Source organism: Typopeltis vanoorti, chromosome 24 (genome assembly GCF_054136105.1).
Source record: "Typopeltis vanoorti isolate ZY-2024b chromosome 24, IOZ_Tvanoo_1.0, whole genome shotgun sequence".
NCBI lineage: Eukaryota > Metazoa > Arthropoda > Arachnida > Uropygi > Thelyphonidae > Typopeltis > Typopeltis vanoorti.
Window position 1 is genome coordinate 29,790,834 of NC_143572.1, and position 19,408 is coordinate 29,810,241.

General features: G+C 35.6%; 1 protein-coding gene across 1 annotated transcript in view; it reads right to left on the reverse strand.

The window, feature by feature from the left end:
* Positions 1-690: 690 nt before the first annotated feature.
* Positions 691-19,408, reverse strand: part of LOC150093061 (very long chain fatty acid elongase 1-like) — a 45,135-nt gene continuing 26,417 nt past the window's right edge. Inside the window, exons 6-8 of the mRNA XM_090414136.1 lie at positions 18,875-18,980; positions 16,556-16,692; positions 691-993 (exon numbers count right to left, since the gene is read on the reverse strand). Of these exons, the coding sequence (XP_090270262.1) occupies positions 691-993; positions 16,556-16,692; positions 18,875-18,980 (546 nt within the window). The remainder of the gene's footprint in view (positions 994-16,555; positions 16,693-18,874; positions 18,981-19,408) is intronic.

The window sequence follows — 19,408 nt, forward strand, 5'->3', positions numbered from 1 at the left end:
ATCTTTCGTGAGAATACGCTGTAGAGAGTTTCTCGAAATGTCCAATTCAAGACCACGATGCCGAATTGATGTTCCTGGACTCTCAGCAACACTCTCACGAACTGCTTCGATGTTTTCTGTTGAACGACTTGTTGAAGGACGGCCAGAGTGTATAAGATCACCAATTGATCCAGTTTCTTGAATTTTTTAATTAATATTTTCACAGTTGGTTAAGTTAAATCACTATTCCGACCATATTTTGTATGAAAATTGCGAACTGTAGCTGCCAAACCTTCATTATTTTTAAAATATTGCTCAACAATGAAAATGCGTTGTTCTTTCATGTAGCGCTCCATTTTTAATAACCCTGAACTGTCAGCTGTCACGCTGTCTTTTTTTTTTCTCGTTGGCAACACTTTACTGCACAAATGGCGCTAAATTTAAATCTTGCGTGAATTTTGGGACGCTCTTTATGAACGCAATTATACCAAAATGTGATTCAAGAAACTGAAACATGAATTGCGAATATACTGATATTACATATAAAATATACTTAAAAAAAGAAAACATATGCTATAAACTGAAAAATATATTCAGTAACAGACGATTGTATTCAAAGAATTTATTTTCTGCTCCTCAGAGAATTGAAAAGAAATAGCATTTGAAATAAATTCTATTTGTCGCCATTCATTCTTCGTTTCTTCTCCCAAACTAAGTATTTCGAGATCCTGTCCTTTCAAGTACTTTGGAGTACCGACGAACCAAGTCTGGATTCTCTGATGCACGTTTTGTATCTTTTATCTCCTGATAATATTCACCACCGCATGTCATGGTTACAGATTTTGCAAGGCGAGAAACTTTATCACCTTTAAGATATGTCTGGATGTAAAAATTAACGAATAAGGAAAGAAACACTCCATTTGTAGAAAATCCTATTAGACAGAATACGAAAGGATAACCACAGTTTTGGAAGGGAATCTGGATATAGAAGATACACAGAAGAAAGAGTTGTACCTGAAAAAGAAAAAGAAAATTGGATTTTAATATTACAATAATTTGAAATTTTATGCAACCCAACTGTCAAAAGTGAAACAATGGAAGTCATAGAAATTATATCATAATAACAATTTCTAGATTATCTAATCCTTATCCCACCAGATGTCCTAAGATTTAAATTTAAACGATGGTACATTAGTATTAGGATTACTTCTATTGTACTATTACAACACCTCTTTAATGTCAATAGAGCTGTTACTAAAAATACAAAAAAAAACACTGTAACACAATTTAATAATAAGGTCGTGGTATCAGATGGAAATAAAATATTACTCATTTTATACTGTCTTTAACATGTCCTTGGCGAACAAAACCAGATGTTCAAGCTATGGTGTCTAGTTGTTCATGATTTATGCTTCTAAATGGCATTTCCTGAAGATACTGGATATTTTTATTACGATATCATCATCATAATCAATCTAAGAGACAATCCCCTGTCGGCATGGAAATTTCCTTCTTCCAGTAACCCTATTTCAGGATTTCCTTATAAGATTTTATATATATTTTTCCTTATAAGAATGATTTCTATTACAGTTGCTAATAACCCAATGAAGGAAAGTTGTAAATATAAAGGACGTTTTTGTCATGAGCGAGCTAAGTGATACATAATTCAGAAGTTATTGTTTTACAGTCCAAACATGGACCTTTTTTTCACAAGATGCTACCGGCCTCAAAGGAGGCAATGTTACACACCGACCAATAAAATTGGTCACTAACCAAGATACATTCTAAAATCCGTCCCACACTACAATTCAAATTCATTGCGTTTGGTTGGAATGCGGAGATGCAATTCAATCGGACTGCAAATGAGTATGTGCTACCAGTGATCCGACCACACGTATATCCATTAATAATTGTTTTGGGGATATCCGAATTATTATATAAGGGACAGAATATTGTGTTGCATTATTCTTTATAAAAGCAAGCAATATTTCATGACAGAACAAGATTCAGGTTCTTTACATCACTACAAGAATAAGTACTCCACTATCTTTAAACTAAGTGTAAGTTATATATGGAGAACATCTCGAACCGTTTAACTCAGACAACGACAAACTTTTCTCTCCTATGGTGCACGATATTTTGCTTTCTATCCTGGAACACACAGCCGGCCTGATTGGTCGAGTGGTTAGCGTATCGGCTCTTTATCAAGAGGCTGCGGATTCGAATCCCGCCGTTTCATGGATGTTTGTGATCGTCTTACACTGTGCGGAAAGTGCATCTGCCACCTTAACACTTTTTCTAGCAAAAGGCACCACTTTCAAAACCCGATGAGGTACGAGAGTGACCATACGGCGTCTACGGACTTCAAATGTGAAAATACAAAACAATTCTTGGAACACAAATGCAAGTATGGCGCAACTACATTGAGGAAACTAAGAAAAACACTTTTCTCTTCAGAAGACAATACAGTCAACATTATGAGATATTTGTTACTCAGTCCATATTTCGCATATCCAATTCTGGAAAACCACTTCACCAACTGGGTCTGACATCTGACATCTAACCTTTCATGTATCAAAACTGCCTTCTGACTGAATTTAGGCAGAGTTTCTATGAGGCACGTTCGGCACTGAATATTATGCACATAAGATCCACTGAATTAGAAGCTTTTATTTAATACCGATTTGGACTTCCTTTAGCGACTGCCAATACTGATCCTCTTCAGTTCCCTGCGCACAGTTTGGTGAGATTTGGATCAGGAACAGCCTTCATAAAATGCTTCACAATTGCTGCACACCAAAAGTTGTATTTGTCAGTAGAAGCCTTGTGAGACGATAGCGATCTCATTCTTGACAGATTGTATGAGAACCACAGTTATGCCTCTTATAGATGCAATTTGCGTTATTTTATCATTGATTAAATATCCGGGTCATCGCACCTTTTGAGAAACCAGTCAGCTCTGCTGTTTTGAGAATCGTGGAACCAGCCAGAAGATTCCCACAGTGAACTTTTTATTGAACTCTCAAAGATCATTTTTTTTCCTGATCAACACTACAGACAATTACTGACCAGCAGCATTCTTAAATAGTTGCCTAGAACACGAAGTGAGCACGTGACCAAGTATTTTACATATATTTAGCAATTGCGAAGTATTTAACTATTGTCACCTATCTCTCCAGCCTTAGAGTTTGTTCACTAACATGTGCGTCAGACACTAGTGTTGCTTGTGGCACTCGGAAGCTTTTTTATTTCCTTCCTATCTCTTATATGTAAAACACACCCCCTTTTCCTTCAGCCGGATAATGGAACATTTCAAGCGTTACAGGAATTTTAGGCATCTCTCAAGGTTGTTTGCTATACATGTGATAAAGAAAAATTTCATGTCGACATGCACGATATTCAGATGAATTCTGTGATAAAAGGAAAAAGCAGAAAAACGAATTTCGGAATTCTGCGAAACTTCATTTTAGTTACGGTATATATGATGTAAAATTCAGGCGTTCGTATATCGTCTTGGCTTCATATGGAATTTCTCTCTCTAATGGAATATATCCACATATGCCGAAATGTACGGCGTAGCAGATGGACATTTTTATGTAAATAAATAATCAATTTGATTCTAAATAAACAACATATTCGCATGGATTTAGAGTTTCGCAGCTGAATAGGTTTCGAAAGCACCTTGCTTATGATTATCAGGGTTCGATCCCTTCTAGGAGGCGAAGAATTTTTATTACGGCTTTTCACTTGAAGATGAGTGAACCAATCTCATACGGAGATGAATAGAGGTTTCTCCGCCTGGCAATTACAGTTTTTCTTCCTGAAATTAGGAAAGCATGCCAGAGAAACCCATACAATCTGCACATGTATTAAGATAACTAGCCACCTTATACTAAAATGTGTTTATTTTAGTATAAAGCCAATTAACGTGTTGGCAAATCGCTAGTACATAAAGAATTATCTCTTAAAGAAATGCTTGAATAATCCTCAAACATGAACAATCGTTGAACTCTCTCATTTATAAAAATGAGAGAGCTCAAGTTTGCACCACAACAAAAGAGACCACTGTAAAAGCAAACCCTTCTACAGTTGTTCCAATTCCACTACAAGAAGAAAAAACATAATAAAATACTGTTTTCAAGAAGTAGGTCAAGATCATTCCAAACATAATGAATCTTAATTAAAAAGAAAAACAGTTTATTATTTTAAGAATTTCTTGATGTAACTGTTGGATGTGAATAGTACTGAAAAATAAAAGTGGGCGATGTTTATTTTTATGTTTATTAAACGAGATGAGGTAATGAACGATAAAATAATGCAAATGAAAATCACATACTTTTACATTGCATTGAGATGATTTAGTGCCTGAAACAGAATGTGAGAAGGAAGGTTATCAAAGGTGTCTGACGCTACTAAAACGATAGGAAAAAGACGAGACAATGGAGCGTTAAAACCTAGATGGACTGATGCGGTCAGAAGCGTCTGTTAACAAAATATCTGGCACTATGGGAACCTGACAAGTAGCAAATTAATAGGAAGGCAAAATGTCAATAGAAAATTGGTAATAACGTAAAATGTTATGTAGTGCTGCACTCCTTTACAGTACATATCAATCTGACCATGTTCTTTACTATCATTTCAGAATTGCGATTTTAGCATTCCTATGATGTCATTTGTGTGAACTTAAGAAATATTCTTTTTCTAATGTTCACTAGAGGCATAAAAATCATGTTCTCATTCACTTTGACAAGCCTTTGTAAGTTTTTCCTTTCAGCAACATCTTACATCATTGCTGTTTGCATTGAGGAAGTTTGGTTCTACTCCAACGCTATAATTCAATAATCAGAGCACGCCATTAAAAATCAAAAATGGGTAGAAATCACTTGTCACGAAGAACAATGGAAAAGTTTGATTAATTACGCACGCGGATAGAAATCATGCCAACAAAACCACGGATCGTTACAAATATATTAGGAAGTAGGTAAGTGTTGGAAAAGTTTAGAAAAACTCAATCCACTTTTGACATCTCAAGGGCATTCAAGTCGGTTTGATACAAAATAAGTCTAACGAAGATGACAACTATGGCCTTCCTTCTGACTTTTATCAGATGATCTTTATTTTCCTTTCTAGTTGGCACAAATGAGCTTACTTCAAATCTTTTAATATTGTAATACTTTTAAGCCAGTGAAAAAGAACCTCCAGAAAGAAGAAAGGCAAAAGACCGGAGAAACGACAAACAAAATCAATATTATATACATGGACAAATGCTGCAAAATGTGTCTTAGAAGACAGAAATATCTGAATTTACTTATGGGGGCGGTCTGAAACGTTCTTGGTCTAATAATGAAAAAAAAAACGAATTTATAATTTAAAAACGTATTTTAAGTTTTCAACATAATCTCCCTTAAGACTAATACATTTATTCCAGCGATGCTCTAGCGCCATTATCCCGGCCCTATAGTGGTTCTCAATAAGATCAGCAAAATACCCCTCTACAGCTGCAATCACTTCTTGATTCGTAGAAAAACACTGACCAGAGAGGAAGGGTTTTAGTTTTGGAAAGAGATAGAAGACAGAGGGAGCCAAATCTGGGGAATAGGGTGGATGGTCCAACAATTCATAGTGCAAATCCCTTTATTTTCCCATTGCCAAAACACTTTTGTAGGCAGGTGCATTGTCCTGATGAAAGATGATTTTTTTCTTCTGCACACGAAATTTTTCGTTTAGTGGTTAAAAGATCGGAATAACATTCCCCGGTTATTGTTTTACCCTTTTCAAAATAATTAATAAACAAAATGCCTTTGGCATCCCAAAAAACAACTGATGCCATGACCTTTCCTGCTGATGGAAACTACTTTGTCGCTGAACAACTGGCTTCTGTCCACTGTTTTGACTGCTGTTTGGATTCCGGTGTGTAATACTCAATCAAAGACTCATCTACAGCAATAAATCGACGTACAAAATCAGTTTTATCTTATTAAAAACGCTCCAAGCACTGTTCAGAGATTTTCAAGTGAGTGCGTGTTTGATCTGCTGTGAGCAAGGCCGGCACCTTGCTCACATGAGCAAGGTGCCGGCCTTTGACCTTCGTCAAAGCTTTTTCATTTGCAATTCTTCATGCAAAACATATCCCACACTTTTGAAATGCCTATAGTCTCAGCAATTTCACGCACTTTGACTCGCCGGTCATCCAATATCATCCCGTGCACTTGATCAATGATTTGTGGTGTTGTTACCCTTTTTGAACGTCCTTCACGTGGATCATCGTCAAGGCTGATACCATCACGTTTAAACTCGGCAGCCCATTTCTTAATTGTCGCAAACGAAGGAGTACAGTGCCCATAAACTTTCATGAACTTCGAATGAATTTCTTTTGGCGTAAAACCTTCTTTTACAAAGAATTTTATAACCGCACGATACTCAATTTTATCCATTTCGAGGGATACAAACAAACATTTTGCTTCAGACAGCTGTATAAAAAACTACTTGATAGAAAGACTTGCAATTTCACAGAGATGCTTATGACAGATGTTCTAACTTAGAAAAAAAAATCTTGCAGATATAGTTGCCATCTATGGTCTATACCAAAAACTGTTCAGATCACCCTGGTATATATACTGCTTGTAAAGAAGTCAACGGACACCATAATGTGAGGAATAAACACTCATGGCGCCCACCTTAATAAGATGTAGGTCTTTCTTTCGCTGCGATGACTGCAGCAGTCCTACTGGGAATACATTCCACAAGCAAACGATAGCGATCAATGAGAATATAGGACCATTCATCCTATAGGCACTTAGGCAAACGTTCCTTGACCTCACCGGACGCTACAGTTCATCCCACAGATGTACAAAAGGATTCAAATCAGGACTCTGAGGGGGCCAGTCAAGTGTGATGATGTTCATGTCCATAAAAAGCGCTATTGAAGCAGCAGTTTTATGACACGATGCATTTCTTGTTGAAACATCACAAAGTAGAAACCATTGTATTGTCCAGAATGTTCAGATACCGTTAGGAGTTCAACGTTCTTGGGACCACAAATAGAGGCCTGAATCCAAACCGGTAAAAACAGGACCATACAACACTTCGCCATTTCTGAATTTAAACAGTGCGAGTTTCGCACTCTGGTAAGAGACGTTCTACGAGCATCTGCCACACCCACGCATGTCCATCTGCTCGGTAGAGGGTGAAACGTGATTCAACGTCATAACACTGCTTTCAAATCTTCCACTCTCTTTGCACCACTAAATAGGACGCTGCATGTTGGATCGGGTATTGTGGGGCTTGCATATTGCTGTCCTACCATAAAAATCCATGTTGTGAGCCTCGTCTTTGAATGATGTTGTGTAGATTTGTGTTCCAGATATATAACGTGTCTGTCAAACAACGGTTTGGCAGACACGTTATATATATATATATATATATAAGTATTTTACCTTGGGTATAATAAATGTTAAAGATACCAAGCTATTTTAAACCTCGTTTTACTCCATTTCCCAAGTAAGCAAACAAACAAATAGGTCAAGTTTGCGCCTGCACGTAATGCAAGTCTAGCTGACCCTGAAGGTAGTGCAAGACCAAGATAACTCATGGTAAAAGTAGAATAAGCTCTGATCACTAATCTTAATATTTACCTATAATGCAAAGCACATCTCCTAGAGGAGATGTATGATGCTTTGTATTAAAGGCAAGGGGCCACTACCCAGACCGGTTTCGACCTTTATTGAGGTCTCATCAGTGGGAGCCAGGCTAGAAACACCAAGATTTTAGTAATACAGAGCTTATAAGTAGAGAGCTTATAAGAGCCTTTAATACAAAGCATCATACATCTCCTCCAGGAGATGTGCTTTGCATTATAGGTAAATATTAAGATTAGTGATCAGAGCTTATTCTACTTTTACCATGAGTTATCTTGGTCTTGCATTACCTGCAGGGTCAGCTCGACTTGCATTACGTGCAGGCGCAAACTTGACCTATTTGTCTGTTTGCTTACTTGGGAAATGGAGTAAAACCAGGTTTAAAACAGCTTGGTATCTTTAACATTTATTATACCCAAGGTAAAATACTTCCTACATTTATATCTCCTCCAGAGATTTTTATTTAATAAGGTTAAAACACCTTATGGTAACTTGTTCTGGTAAAATACTTATAAGCTCTGTATTACTAATATCTTAGTATTTCTAGCCTGGCTCTCACTGATGAGACCTCAATAAAGGTCGAAACCGGTCTGGGTAGTGGCCCCTTGCCTTTAATACAAAGCATCATACATCTCCTCCAGGAGATGTGCTTTGCATTATGGGTAAATATTAAGATTAGTGATCAGAGCTTATTTTACTTTTACCATGAGTTATCTTGGTCTTGCACTGCCTGCAGGCGCAAACTTGACTTATTTGTCTGTTTGCTTACTTGAGAAATGGAGTAAAACCAGGTTTACAATAGCTTGGTATCTTTAACACACACACACACGCACACACACACACACGCTACTCTCCTGTTCTCCTTCGTTTTCGACAATTAAGAAATGGGCTGCCGAGTTTAAACGTGAGCGTATCAGCCTTGAAGATAATCCACGTGAAGGACGTCCGAAACAGCAAACTTTGAGACTTTGGGTTTCAACATTAGGATTAGCTGAGAAAAGAATATGACTTGATAATGCACTGGCTCGCTGTCTCTTCTAAGTAATGTCCCTCATGTGTTCTTCCATACGCAATTCGACAGATTTGTCTGTCTGTCCAAAATAAGGAATATCACAATCAGACAATATTTTATATACACCAGGGTATTTGAGTTGATGATGACAAGGTTTTGGGTGGCATATTAAGAAACGCATCTTTGGAAGTGGAGTGAACAAAGTTCTGATGTAGTTTCTTAGAACCGTGGCTAATTTTTGTGAAACTGTACTTATGTAAGGAATAGATATATTGCCTTTGAATCTATTTGTTTCTTCTGAGTGATGTCTAGGAGGATTAAGAAGGAATCTTTCAACGATTTTCTTGGAATATCCATTAACTTCGAAAGAAGGTTTGAGATGGTTTATTTCTGAAAGAAGTTCATTCGGGTCATCCAGAAGGTGGATATTATTCCAAGCTTATGAGGAGGGAAGTGATGGGACTGACTATGCAGATATTTGGTGGTATGTGTGGGCTTTCTATATATCGATATTTTGAGTTTACCAGAAGAGCGAGTCAGTTTGACATCAAGAAAAGGCAAGGAATTATCCGTTTCAAGCTCGGCAGTCAACTTATTACTTTGATGTCGGCTATTGAGATGTTCGAGGAAAACCATAAGGGAATCATGTCCATGGCTCCAAATAATGAAGACATCATCTACATAGCGTTTCCAAACTTTAGGTGTTAAAATAAAGGAAGAGATAGCCTTGGTTTCAAAATCCTCTAAGTAAATATTTGCGAGTACAGGGGACAAAGGATTACCCATAGCCAGTCCATGATTTTGCTTGTATATATTATCTTGAAATCATGGACTGGCTATGGGTAATCCTTTACCCCCTGTACTCTGGACAAGGTTGTACGTTGGAGAATTGATACCTTCTACAATTGGGCATAGTGGGGTGTTCTCTTTATGGATTTTAGGAACACCGTATATGCGAGGAATTAACGGATGGAGAGAGCGTAGAGAGTTTTTTTCTTTTTATTTATTTTATAATATCACCTGATGAAGGCTGTTACAAGCCCAAACTAGTCGTGTTTTATATTAAAACCTTTTTACTTAAATCTCGGTTCTAGTCATTCAATTATTTTATAAATAATATATATACAGTATATATATATATAAATTAACAAACATATATAATATATAATTAATATATTAATTATATTTTTATTATGTTGTGATATCACAGTGCTGAATACTCTATTCAATACTCATTGCTTTTGCTTTTCTTAGGGTCATTATCAGACCTAATTCTGTACTAGTCTCATTAATTGATTTATACTTACTTTTCCGTAATTCTTCTGCATCAGATGCAAATAAGACAATATCGTTAGTGAAAATTAGGCGTGGATTATGTAAGCTCAATTTCCATGAAAACACCACTACTCTCCAATTTAATTGTTAAACATTTCTTGTAAATGTGTTTCTTAAGCACTTTAAGTGATCTCGTATTCCACCATTGAAGTTTTTTTTTTATGTTGATACAGTCGTATGTTGAATGACGCTTTTAGACAAACCGACGCCTTGATAAAAAAGTGAAATAGAATATATACAGTTTCGATCATTGCTTTTTCTAATGCAGAGAAAACTGCTATTGTGTAAGTAGAGAGAAATTCGTTTTCCATCAATAAAAGCCGACCATAATGGAATCCATACTCATTGCCTGTTTCTGTACTTTAGTGAACACATTAATATTTTGCATGATTCCGAAATGATTAAGAAATCTAGACTTTGTTCTTTCTCCGAAAAATCAAAACAGTCGATATAATTGTAATTTAGGAGACACTTCTATGTAGCAGCAAATCGAAGAAGATTTAAAAATTCCACACCATTTACAAGGTCATTGGGGTCATAGTGTAATTAGCATTGCCTTAAATATACAACTCTCGCAGCTGCACCAGTATATTTTATGTTCTGAATCTCACAATTCTTTCATTTTATTTTCTTAGTACATTGGTTCCCAACCGGTGGTACGTGTACCCACGGGGCGCGTTGGGCAGTTCGGAGGTACAACGAAAAATAATCAGTAATGGCGGAAAAAAAGTAAAGTAAACAAAATGCTAAACGTTAATTATTGAACAATAAATGTTAAGTTTGAATCAATGCTAATGGAGACACTTCAAAACTAGCTCACGTTAGCGAATAATGATTGGTGAGAGAGTGACTATGAACCCCTCCCCCAAAGCACTCCACTCTTGTACCAATCATTGAGAACAGTTCATGTGTCACTTTTGTCACCCATCCTCCTTTTCAGAACAATCGCGTGGTACTAAGAAATGACCTTTGCGATAACGAACCTTCCACTGACTTCCATTTGCGACGTTTCTAGAACTTCTCCAAAAATATAAATACATCCGTAGTGAGACTGTTTGATTAGTTCAGTTATTGATTGATTATAAGTAAGTGCGTATAAGTAAGAGTATAAGTGTCTTTAATTGTGATTCTTTTCAAGTAGTTTTTTTATTTAATGTTTAACGAAGTTTCAGTTATTATTGTCAATGATTTTTAAGCGTGTCAGTTTGGATCAGTGGTTGAAAACAGGAACGGTTAAAAACCAAAATTTGATGTGCCAAGTTCTTCTCGACATGTGTCGCAGCTACTAGCACACCCACCCCGGGAGATAGTAAAAAGGCGCTTGCCTCAGGTACTACACAGAAGAAAAGGAAATACTGTGAAGAGTATATTAAATATGAGTTTTCATTTGTAGGGGATGATGATTGTCCTAACCCTTTGTGTGTTTTGTGTGGGGAAGTATTATCCAACGGGTGCATGAAACCCTCTCTACTCATGCGACATTTAGAAACTAAACATCCTATGTATAAAAACAAAGCAATACATTATTTTCAACGCTTAGAAAAGTGTCTAAATGTGGCTTCATACATGACGTCAGGAAAGAAAGCCAATGAGAATGCAGTTGCTTATCGCATAACTAGATGTCGTAAAATCCACACCAGAGTTGAAGATTTAATTTCTCAATTTATTAAGGATGCCGTTTTTTGTATGTCTGGGGAAGAACATTCCGAAAAATCGATACTATCTCTTTTTCAAACAATATAATGTCTCGAAGAATTCAGGATATCTCTGGCGATGTTGAAGCTACAGTAGTAGATAAAATTTAAAAAAAAAAGTAAATTATTTTCCGTCCAGGTCGATGAAAGTGTAGATGTTGCTGTTTTATCTATTTTGCTCTTCATCGTGAGGTACTTGGCAGAGAATGAAATTGAGGAAAACCTGTTGTTTTGTTACCCACTGACAGTGCGTACCACAGGCGAAGATAATTTTAATGTGATCGACGGTTATTTCATTGAAAAGGACATTAGTTGGTCGAATTGTTGTGGTGTATGCACTGACGGAGCCAAGTCTATATCAGGTTGTTTCATAGGCCTAAACTGCCGAGTTAAAGAAGTAGCTCCCCATGTACCATGGAGTCACTGCTGCATTCATAGACAAACTTTTGCATCCAAGCCTCTTCGTAGTGAATTGAAAGACGTTCTTGATGAGGCTGTAAAACTTGTAAATTTTATTAACTCACAACCACGGAACTCCAGAATGTTTAAAGCGCTGTGTGAAGAAATGAACAGCCTTCACAGCACATTACGTTTGCATACGGAGACACGGCTGTTTGAACTTAGACATGAAGTCCAGATTTTCGTTTTTGAAGATCATCGTTTCCGTCTTCCTCCAAAGTTTTATGACAGTGATTGGCTTGAAAGTATTGCACATTTATCAGATATTGTTCTAGAAATAAACAAACTCAACTTGGGACTTCAAAACAGCTCAATCACAATCTTCAAATTAACCGACAAAATTGAATCAATGATTTAAAAACTGGACTTTTGGAAAGCGTGTATCGAAAGAGTTCAGCCTGAGGGTTTTGAAACTCTGCAGAACTTCTTATCTGAGAATGACTTGCACCTATCCCAACACGTGAAAGAGAATATTTTAAGTCACTTGGAAGGTCTCAAAGTGTCCTTTTATAAGTACTTCCCTCAACGTGGACAACAAAACAACTGGATTTCAGATCCCTTCAATGAAAAATTCTTCAAAGAAGCTGAGCTATCAATCAATGAAAAAAAAACAGTTAATCGAACTTTCAATCGATTCTTCTTTAAATTCTGATCTTAAAAGTAAGCATCTTATTACTTTCGGGGTAGATATCAGTGAGAGATACGAACAGCTCAGTGAGAAGGCACTCAAATACCTCTTGTCATTTACTAATACTGAACTAGTGGAGAGAACTTTTTCTTCTTACACCTTCATAAAAATAAGTACCGCAACAAGCTTAATGCAAGTCCGAATTTAAGACTGTATCTTGCATCTTTTGAGCTTGATTTCAAGAAACTAAGTGCATCGAAGCAAGCTCAACGATCTCACCAACAATATTTCAGTCGGCTAGCGATCAATATACCAATTTACAGACTTTTCAGATAACACAAATAAATATTATAAATAATAATAAATCAAAAGTTTGTTAAATGCTTGATCATCATTATCAAAATTTAACATAAAGCTATACTTATTTCTGTGTTACGAATATTGTAAAATTAAACTTGTGGTTTGGACATTTAATGTAGTAATTTTCCTTTCCCAACTCTTTACCTCATTTCCACTATTTTAGATTAAGTAGGCACTGAACAAAAGTGGCAATATTTAGAAACAGCTGTTTTAAAAACAAGGGATACAATTTATAGAAATGGGTTTAAAAGGGGGTACAGAAATGGAAAATGGTTGGGAACCACTATCTTAGTAGATAAATAGGTAATAGTTCAACGACTAAAACAGTTTGAATCCTAACCTATAGATGGCGTCACAAGCTTGGATTTTTATGAAGTTTGTTTTAGAAATTGTAAAAGAAACTTGATCAAATCAGACTTGTAGCATATTCGCATGATGTGTTGGGGTGATAACAAATGGGCAATATTGCCTTAACAATATTTTAAAAAGAATAACACGTGAATATAAATTTTCAGCATAAACTTTTAAAAGAAGGCACGAAAATTATTAAATTGTGTTCATTATATAATTAACATCGTAATTACACTGTTTTCAATTCAATTATAAAGACAAACAACAAATAATTATTATTTTCCTCACCTCTTTTTTGACAGTATTCATTCTCTACATCCAATGGTGCCCTCGCTTTCTTTTCCTACACACCATAAAATGAAAAATTCCATGAACTGATCTACTTGATGATCCTTTCGGAACTTTGTAAGAACCTTGTGGCGCCATCTACATTTCAAATATTCTCAACCTGTCTTCATTACATTTACATTTCAAATTCGTTTAAGCTTTGGAAGTATCCTCTGAGTTGAATTTGCAATCATTTCTATATGATCTTTGAACTTCAACTTCTTATCTCATAAAACTCCAAGATCCCTAGAGTTTATTCTAGCATAATCCCATCAATATAATACGACATTTGATACCAAATCACGACAAAATGCATGACTTTATATTTACTAACATTGAATTTCTAGCCATTTTATATGCGCATAATCCCATCCTATTCAAATAATCTGTATACCATTCTACAAGTCCTGCATATCAGCAGCATTCCTGATTACCAAACCTATTTTCAGATCATCAACAAATAGCTGCTTATTGCATCCGAAATCTTTTCAATGCCATAACTCCTATCACAGTTTCCTGCTTTGTAGTTCCCCTTTGTAACCTTTTCTCAATGGAAAATTCATAACATTCATAACATTTTAACTATGGTCGGATTGATTGTAGTGAGGAGAGGACACACGGGAGGAAGGAATTGGATTTTATGCGGTTATTAAGGGATAACTATCTGCGACAGCATATAATGGAAAATACTAGGGGTCAGAGAGTGCTTGACCTAGTAATTACATCTGAGGATTTGGCTGTAACAAATATGACCACATTGCTACCAATTGGTGAGAGTGATCATGGGGTCTTGACTTGGGAGGGGGCTAAAGGTGTGAAATTTACAATTAAGACTGGGTACATGTGGAATTATCGGGCTGGAAAGTATGACAAGCTTACGAGTTTGATTGGTTCAGTGCCATGGCATGTACAACTGCAAGGACTAGAAGTTGATAGTGCATGGGAGGCAGTTAAGAAGTGTTTGCATGAAGCAATGGTTAACTGTATACCTAGAGCCCGAATAATAAATCAAGTAGTTAAATGGATGAATAACACCATTAAGCTTGAGCTGGAAAAAAAGAAACAACTATGGAGGGAATTTAAGGAGAAAGGTGACCGGCAGGCACATGAACGGTATAAAGCGCAGGCCAGAAGGGTAACGAGTGTGGTAAGAAAAGCAAAAAAGGATTACGAAAGAACATTGGCCATGCAGGCTAAAGAGAATCCTAAACAGTTTTTTTCGATATGTTGCAAGTATAAGAAAATATGTATATGGTAGAATGATTTTAAAGAATGCCGATGGTAGGGAGCTAACTGAATCAATTGAGTTACTGAGTGAGCATTTTGCAAGAATATATCATCCAGGTGGTGACATTGCAGAAATGAATGAACCAGTAGATTATACGGGAATTGTGGTGAATGAAGTGGATGTGAGTAGTCTATTGCATAACCCCCAATGTCAATATATCTGTGGGATTGGATGGTATACCAGCTCGTGTCGTACGGATCTGGACATTCACTGGATTCAAGTGATTTATATCATTAGCATCGTACCGCCTCCTTTCCCCTCCGGTCTATCCTTCCTTAAAACACTGCACCCTTTACATTCGATACCAGTTAGTATGACGGCTTCTGATATCCAGGTCTCACCAATGCCTTCAATATGAGGTTCTAACGTATTGATAAGGGCGACAAATTCTACTGCTTTGTTTCTGATACTCCACGTATTCGTGTACAGATATAATAAGTTACCTGCATCTTTTTTTGTATACTCTTGTCGGTAGTCTGCGTGACAGAGTTCGACAACTTGCAGATCTCTGTTCTCATCTACCGCCTTACTTATGCCGACATCTTTACACATGCCTGATAGACACGAACCGGACGCACACAAAATCGTTCTCTCCTCCTAAACATTTCCATAATAATACCCATTACTATTATGAACACAGTCTCTTAATATTGTCGCTCTAACACGCAGATTCTCACCATTCCTTACCTACCAGGTCTCATACGAATTGATAATAATTTTTCAAGACTCTTGATACCAGATGCATTAAAGTGTAGGCTATGCCTGTTATACAATTTCAGTCTTCGCTCAAACTCACTCCGAAACTCCATAAACTTGTGTCATTTCTTCTAGACAGCCAGCACATCGAAACGTTTGCCATCATAGTCCTACTTCGTGATCCATTTCTTATCTAAGTATGCTTTTTACTTTGCTATGCCCTTTCTCTTTTTCCAACAACATTTTCATAAATCCTCTCACACAGAATTTATTGCTAGTTAAGTCGTTCGTATCTACTAGAATTAAGATTACTTATTTGTTTTTTAACTGCATGTGTTATGTTTTTTTTTTTAATTTTGCTCTGGAAAGACTTAACATGCCAATGGCATGCTTTATGATAGAGTTTCCATATGAAATGAACACCCTTCTTTTAACAATAAGCTTTACTTACCTAATTTTCGTTACACAATAAGCTAGCTGATTTAGAGCTTTTATTGTTTTCCATTTTGCTGCTTAACTTTTGCATTCTCACGGTGATCTTTTAAACGCCGCTCGACTATTTATAATTCCCTGGGCATTTGTCTAATAATTTGCTTTCACCTTTCGATTTTAGAGGTTAGATTATTTTCAATATCGTCTCAAATTTCAAATTTCGCACAAGTATGAAATTTAAAAAACAGTTAATAGAATGACCTAGAACGGAAACAACCTTCGAAGCCATGCTATGAACGAAACGTTCATAGCTTACCTACAGTACTTTCTTAATAATAAATATTTTCAAATGCTTACCATTTGCAGTTTAGTGAGATGCTTTTTCCACCACAAATATTTCTGCATGCTGGGTCCTATCGCTGCCAAGGCATAATACGTGTACATGAAGGAATGGACAAAACTGTTCAGTAGAATAGCCATACCACTGCTGCCACCTGAATGAAACACATTACTGACGTATATTTTACAAATCTTATTATTTAAATATAATCCTTTGAAAATTTGTATGTACAATGACGTTTCAAACTAGAAGTACAATGGTAAATGGAAAACACGCTCAATTACAGGTTCCAATAAAAGAAAGTCTACTTTTTTTAAATATTGCGAGTTTAAATTCGAATTGGATTATATAAAAGTTCTATTATGGTGGTGAAATCTTGTTATTAAAACACTTTGTGTTTTAAACCGGGTGGTGCAGTAAGGATAATGAAGGGAAATTTTGGACAGACATTCGTTTGTTCTATGATAGGATAGAGAGAAAGGACCGTCTTCATTAACATCTGTTCTTACATTTTTATGATCTGTTTTCGTTTGTTAAAGTAACAATTTCTTTTTCCTTTTTTCACCGTGGATTGAAAATATTAATTTTCCCGATTGATGTCTGATGAAACAAGTGTTTGGTTTAAGTCGACAATATTGTGTTGTTCATTCTGCTATTGTGGAAAACTTCAGTGAGCATCACTAATCTGTGAGAGTTGATTATTTCTACAATTCGTTCCATTCTTCTTACTGAAATATGATTGGTCGAATATTTTACTCGTTTTGTATAACACTCGATTTTCATTGCTGCTAAGTTAATAAACTGGCCTTCGTTACATATTTTGTGTTAGTAAATAAAATATGAAAACACATCTAAAATTTCTCTGTTTATATAATGGATACATGCGTGTGCCATTGAAAATAAGTTTAAACCATTTCGTTCTACTGAAATGAACTTCAAAAAAGTTAATGAATACAAAGAATATTCGGATATGTTCCTGAACAACTTAAGTTCAGGAACATATTAGTACTATAAAGCTGATCAGACTGAGCGATATCACACCGTAATCAAAAGTCTGAAACACTAATAATGTTATTTTTATCGCCTTCCACCTGAGACTTATTCCATCTTTTAAATGTTAAATAACAACAACAAAAATTATTATTAATATCAACAGTTCAAAAGAATGTTTGCGATCAGGGGCGGCTCGTGCTTAGGCACTACGGAACAGCAGCACACCTAATTTTTCTCGAAACATAAATATATTTATTTATATTTGCTTGTAATATTTAATTTTATCATCAACAATCCTATACAATTCTCTTATTTTGTAGGAAAAATAATAAAAATCCATCTTGTAGCACTTTGGAGGGCGAAGAAGCACTGTGTTTATCACAGTGTCATAGTGAGATGCGAACTATTAGCGTAATGCGGCACTGTCCATCGCGCAGTTCCACTGTTGTTTATATGCAGTTTGCGCCAGTAGTAGAGTGTTTAGTGTTTATTCCGTCTCTTTAAATATTTGGACATTACAATTAAAAACATAACATTTGTTATAGTTTTTATTTTAGAACATTATTAGGGTTATGATAATGGATTTTATTTTAAAGTAATTTTGAATTATACTAAACTGTATAATTTTATCGATAATAAACAATATTTTTTCATGTTTAATTTTTTTTTAAAATTTTTACCATAATTTTGACATTTTATCCAAACACGTAGACACTGTACTTACAGTGTGTATGGATATTTCGAAAGTTGCAGCACCCCCACGATTTCAAATCAGGAGCAGCCGCTGTTTGCGATTAATAATCACTCGCAGGTATTTCTACTGATAATTATAATTATCAAAAGAAATACCTGATATTCCGTAGTAATAATTAATAATATCAATTAATAGTAATTATTTTTAATAATTAATATAGATATGTTGGCAATGATATAATCGATTTAGTGCATACTTTTACAAACAATAATACAGAAGTTATGATTTAGGCCATCAGATGGCGACAGTTGAGAGAAGAATATTTGGCGCTTACCTATCTTTAAAACGATAGCTTGATCTAAATTTAGAAGCTCAGTCTGTTCCCTTTAGAACATAAAAAACTTAGATGATTATTTATTTATTTATGCTTATCAATATCGAGAGTGAAAGAGTCAAGGAAATGTTTGTAAACTTGTGAATTAGAGGATCGTTCCAAATGTATCGACAGAATTAATATGTTGGATTAGTTAGGATTAGTCGGATTAACACCAACGTGACAAGTCATGCGTATTGGTAGAAAATTACACTATTATACACGATTTTACGCAAAAATATATTTTATAGATAAATGAAGAAATGCAATATATACCTGGAGCATATTTTATATAGACCCATGCTACTAAGAAGGTGCCTGTGTGATGAACAACATGAAGAAAAGTTACGTGGTCGAACTTCTTTCTCAGTATAAAGAAACCCTACAGAAAAAAGACAAAAAAAAATCAAGTTATAATTTGAATGTTCAAAATGTTTATCTTTTCTCAAGAACTCACTTCTCTGGAAGGATAATAATTGCTGAAAATATGTAAAGCAAATTTTGGAAAGAAACCTTTCATTTTTAAAAGTTACGTAATATTAGTTACGTCAGTACAAACTCACTTATACGAATCTCATATTAAATATTATAATAAAATCTACAAAACATTTAATGTTTTTTTTCCTATATGATGATTCAGTACACTAGACGAAGGCCACTCTCTAGCACGTACGTTCCAAGGAGACGCAGAAACTTGACAAGTAAGACGTAATGATGATATTTCTTATGAAGATGTATTGTCTGAATTCTATTCGTCTGGAAACGAACACTAGGATGAGATTGCTCCAGGGGAAGCTGAAGAAGGAATGA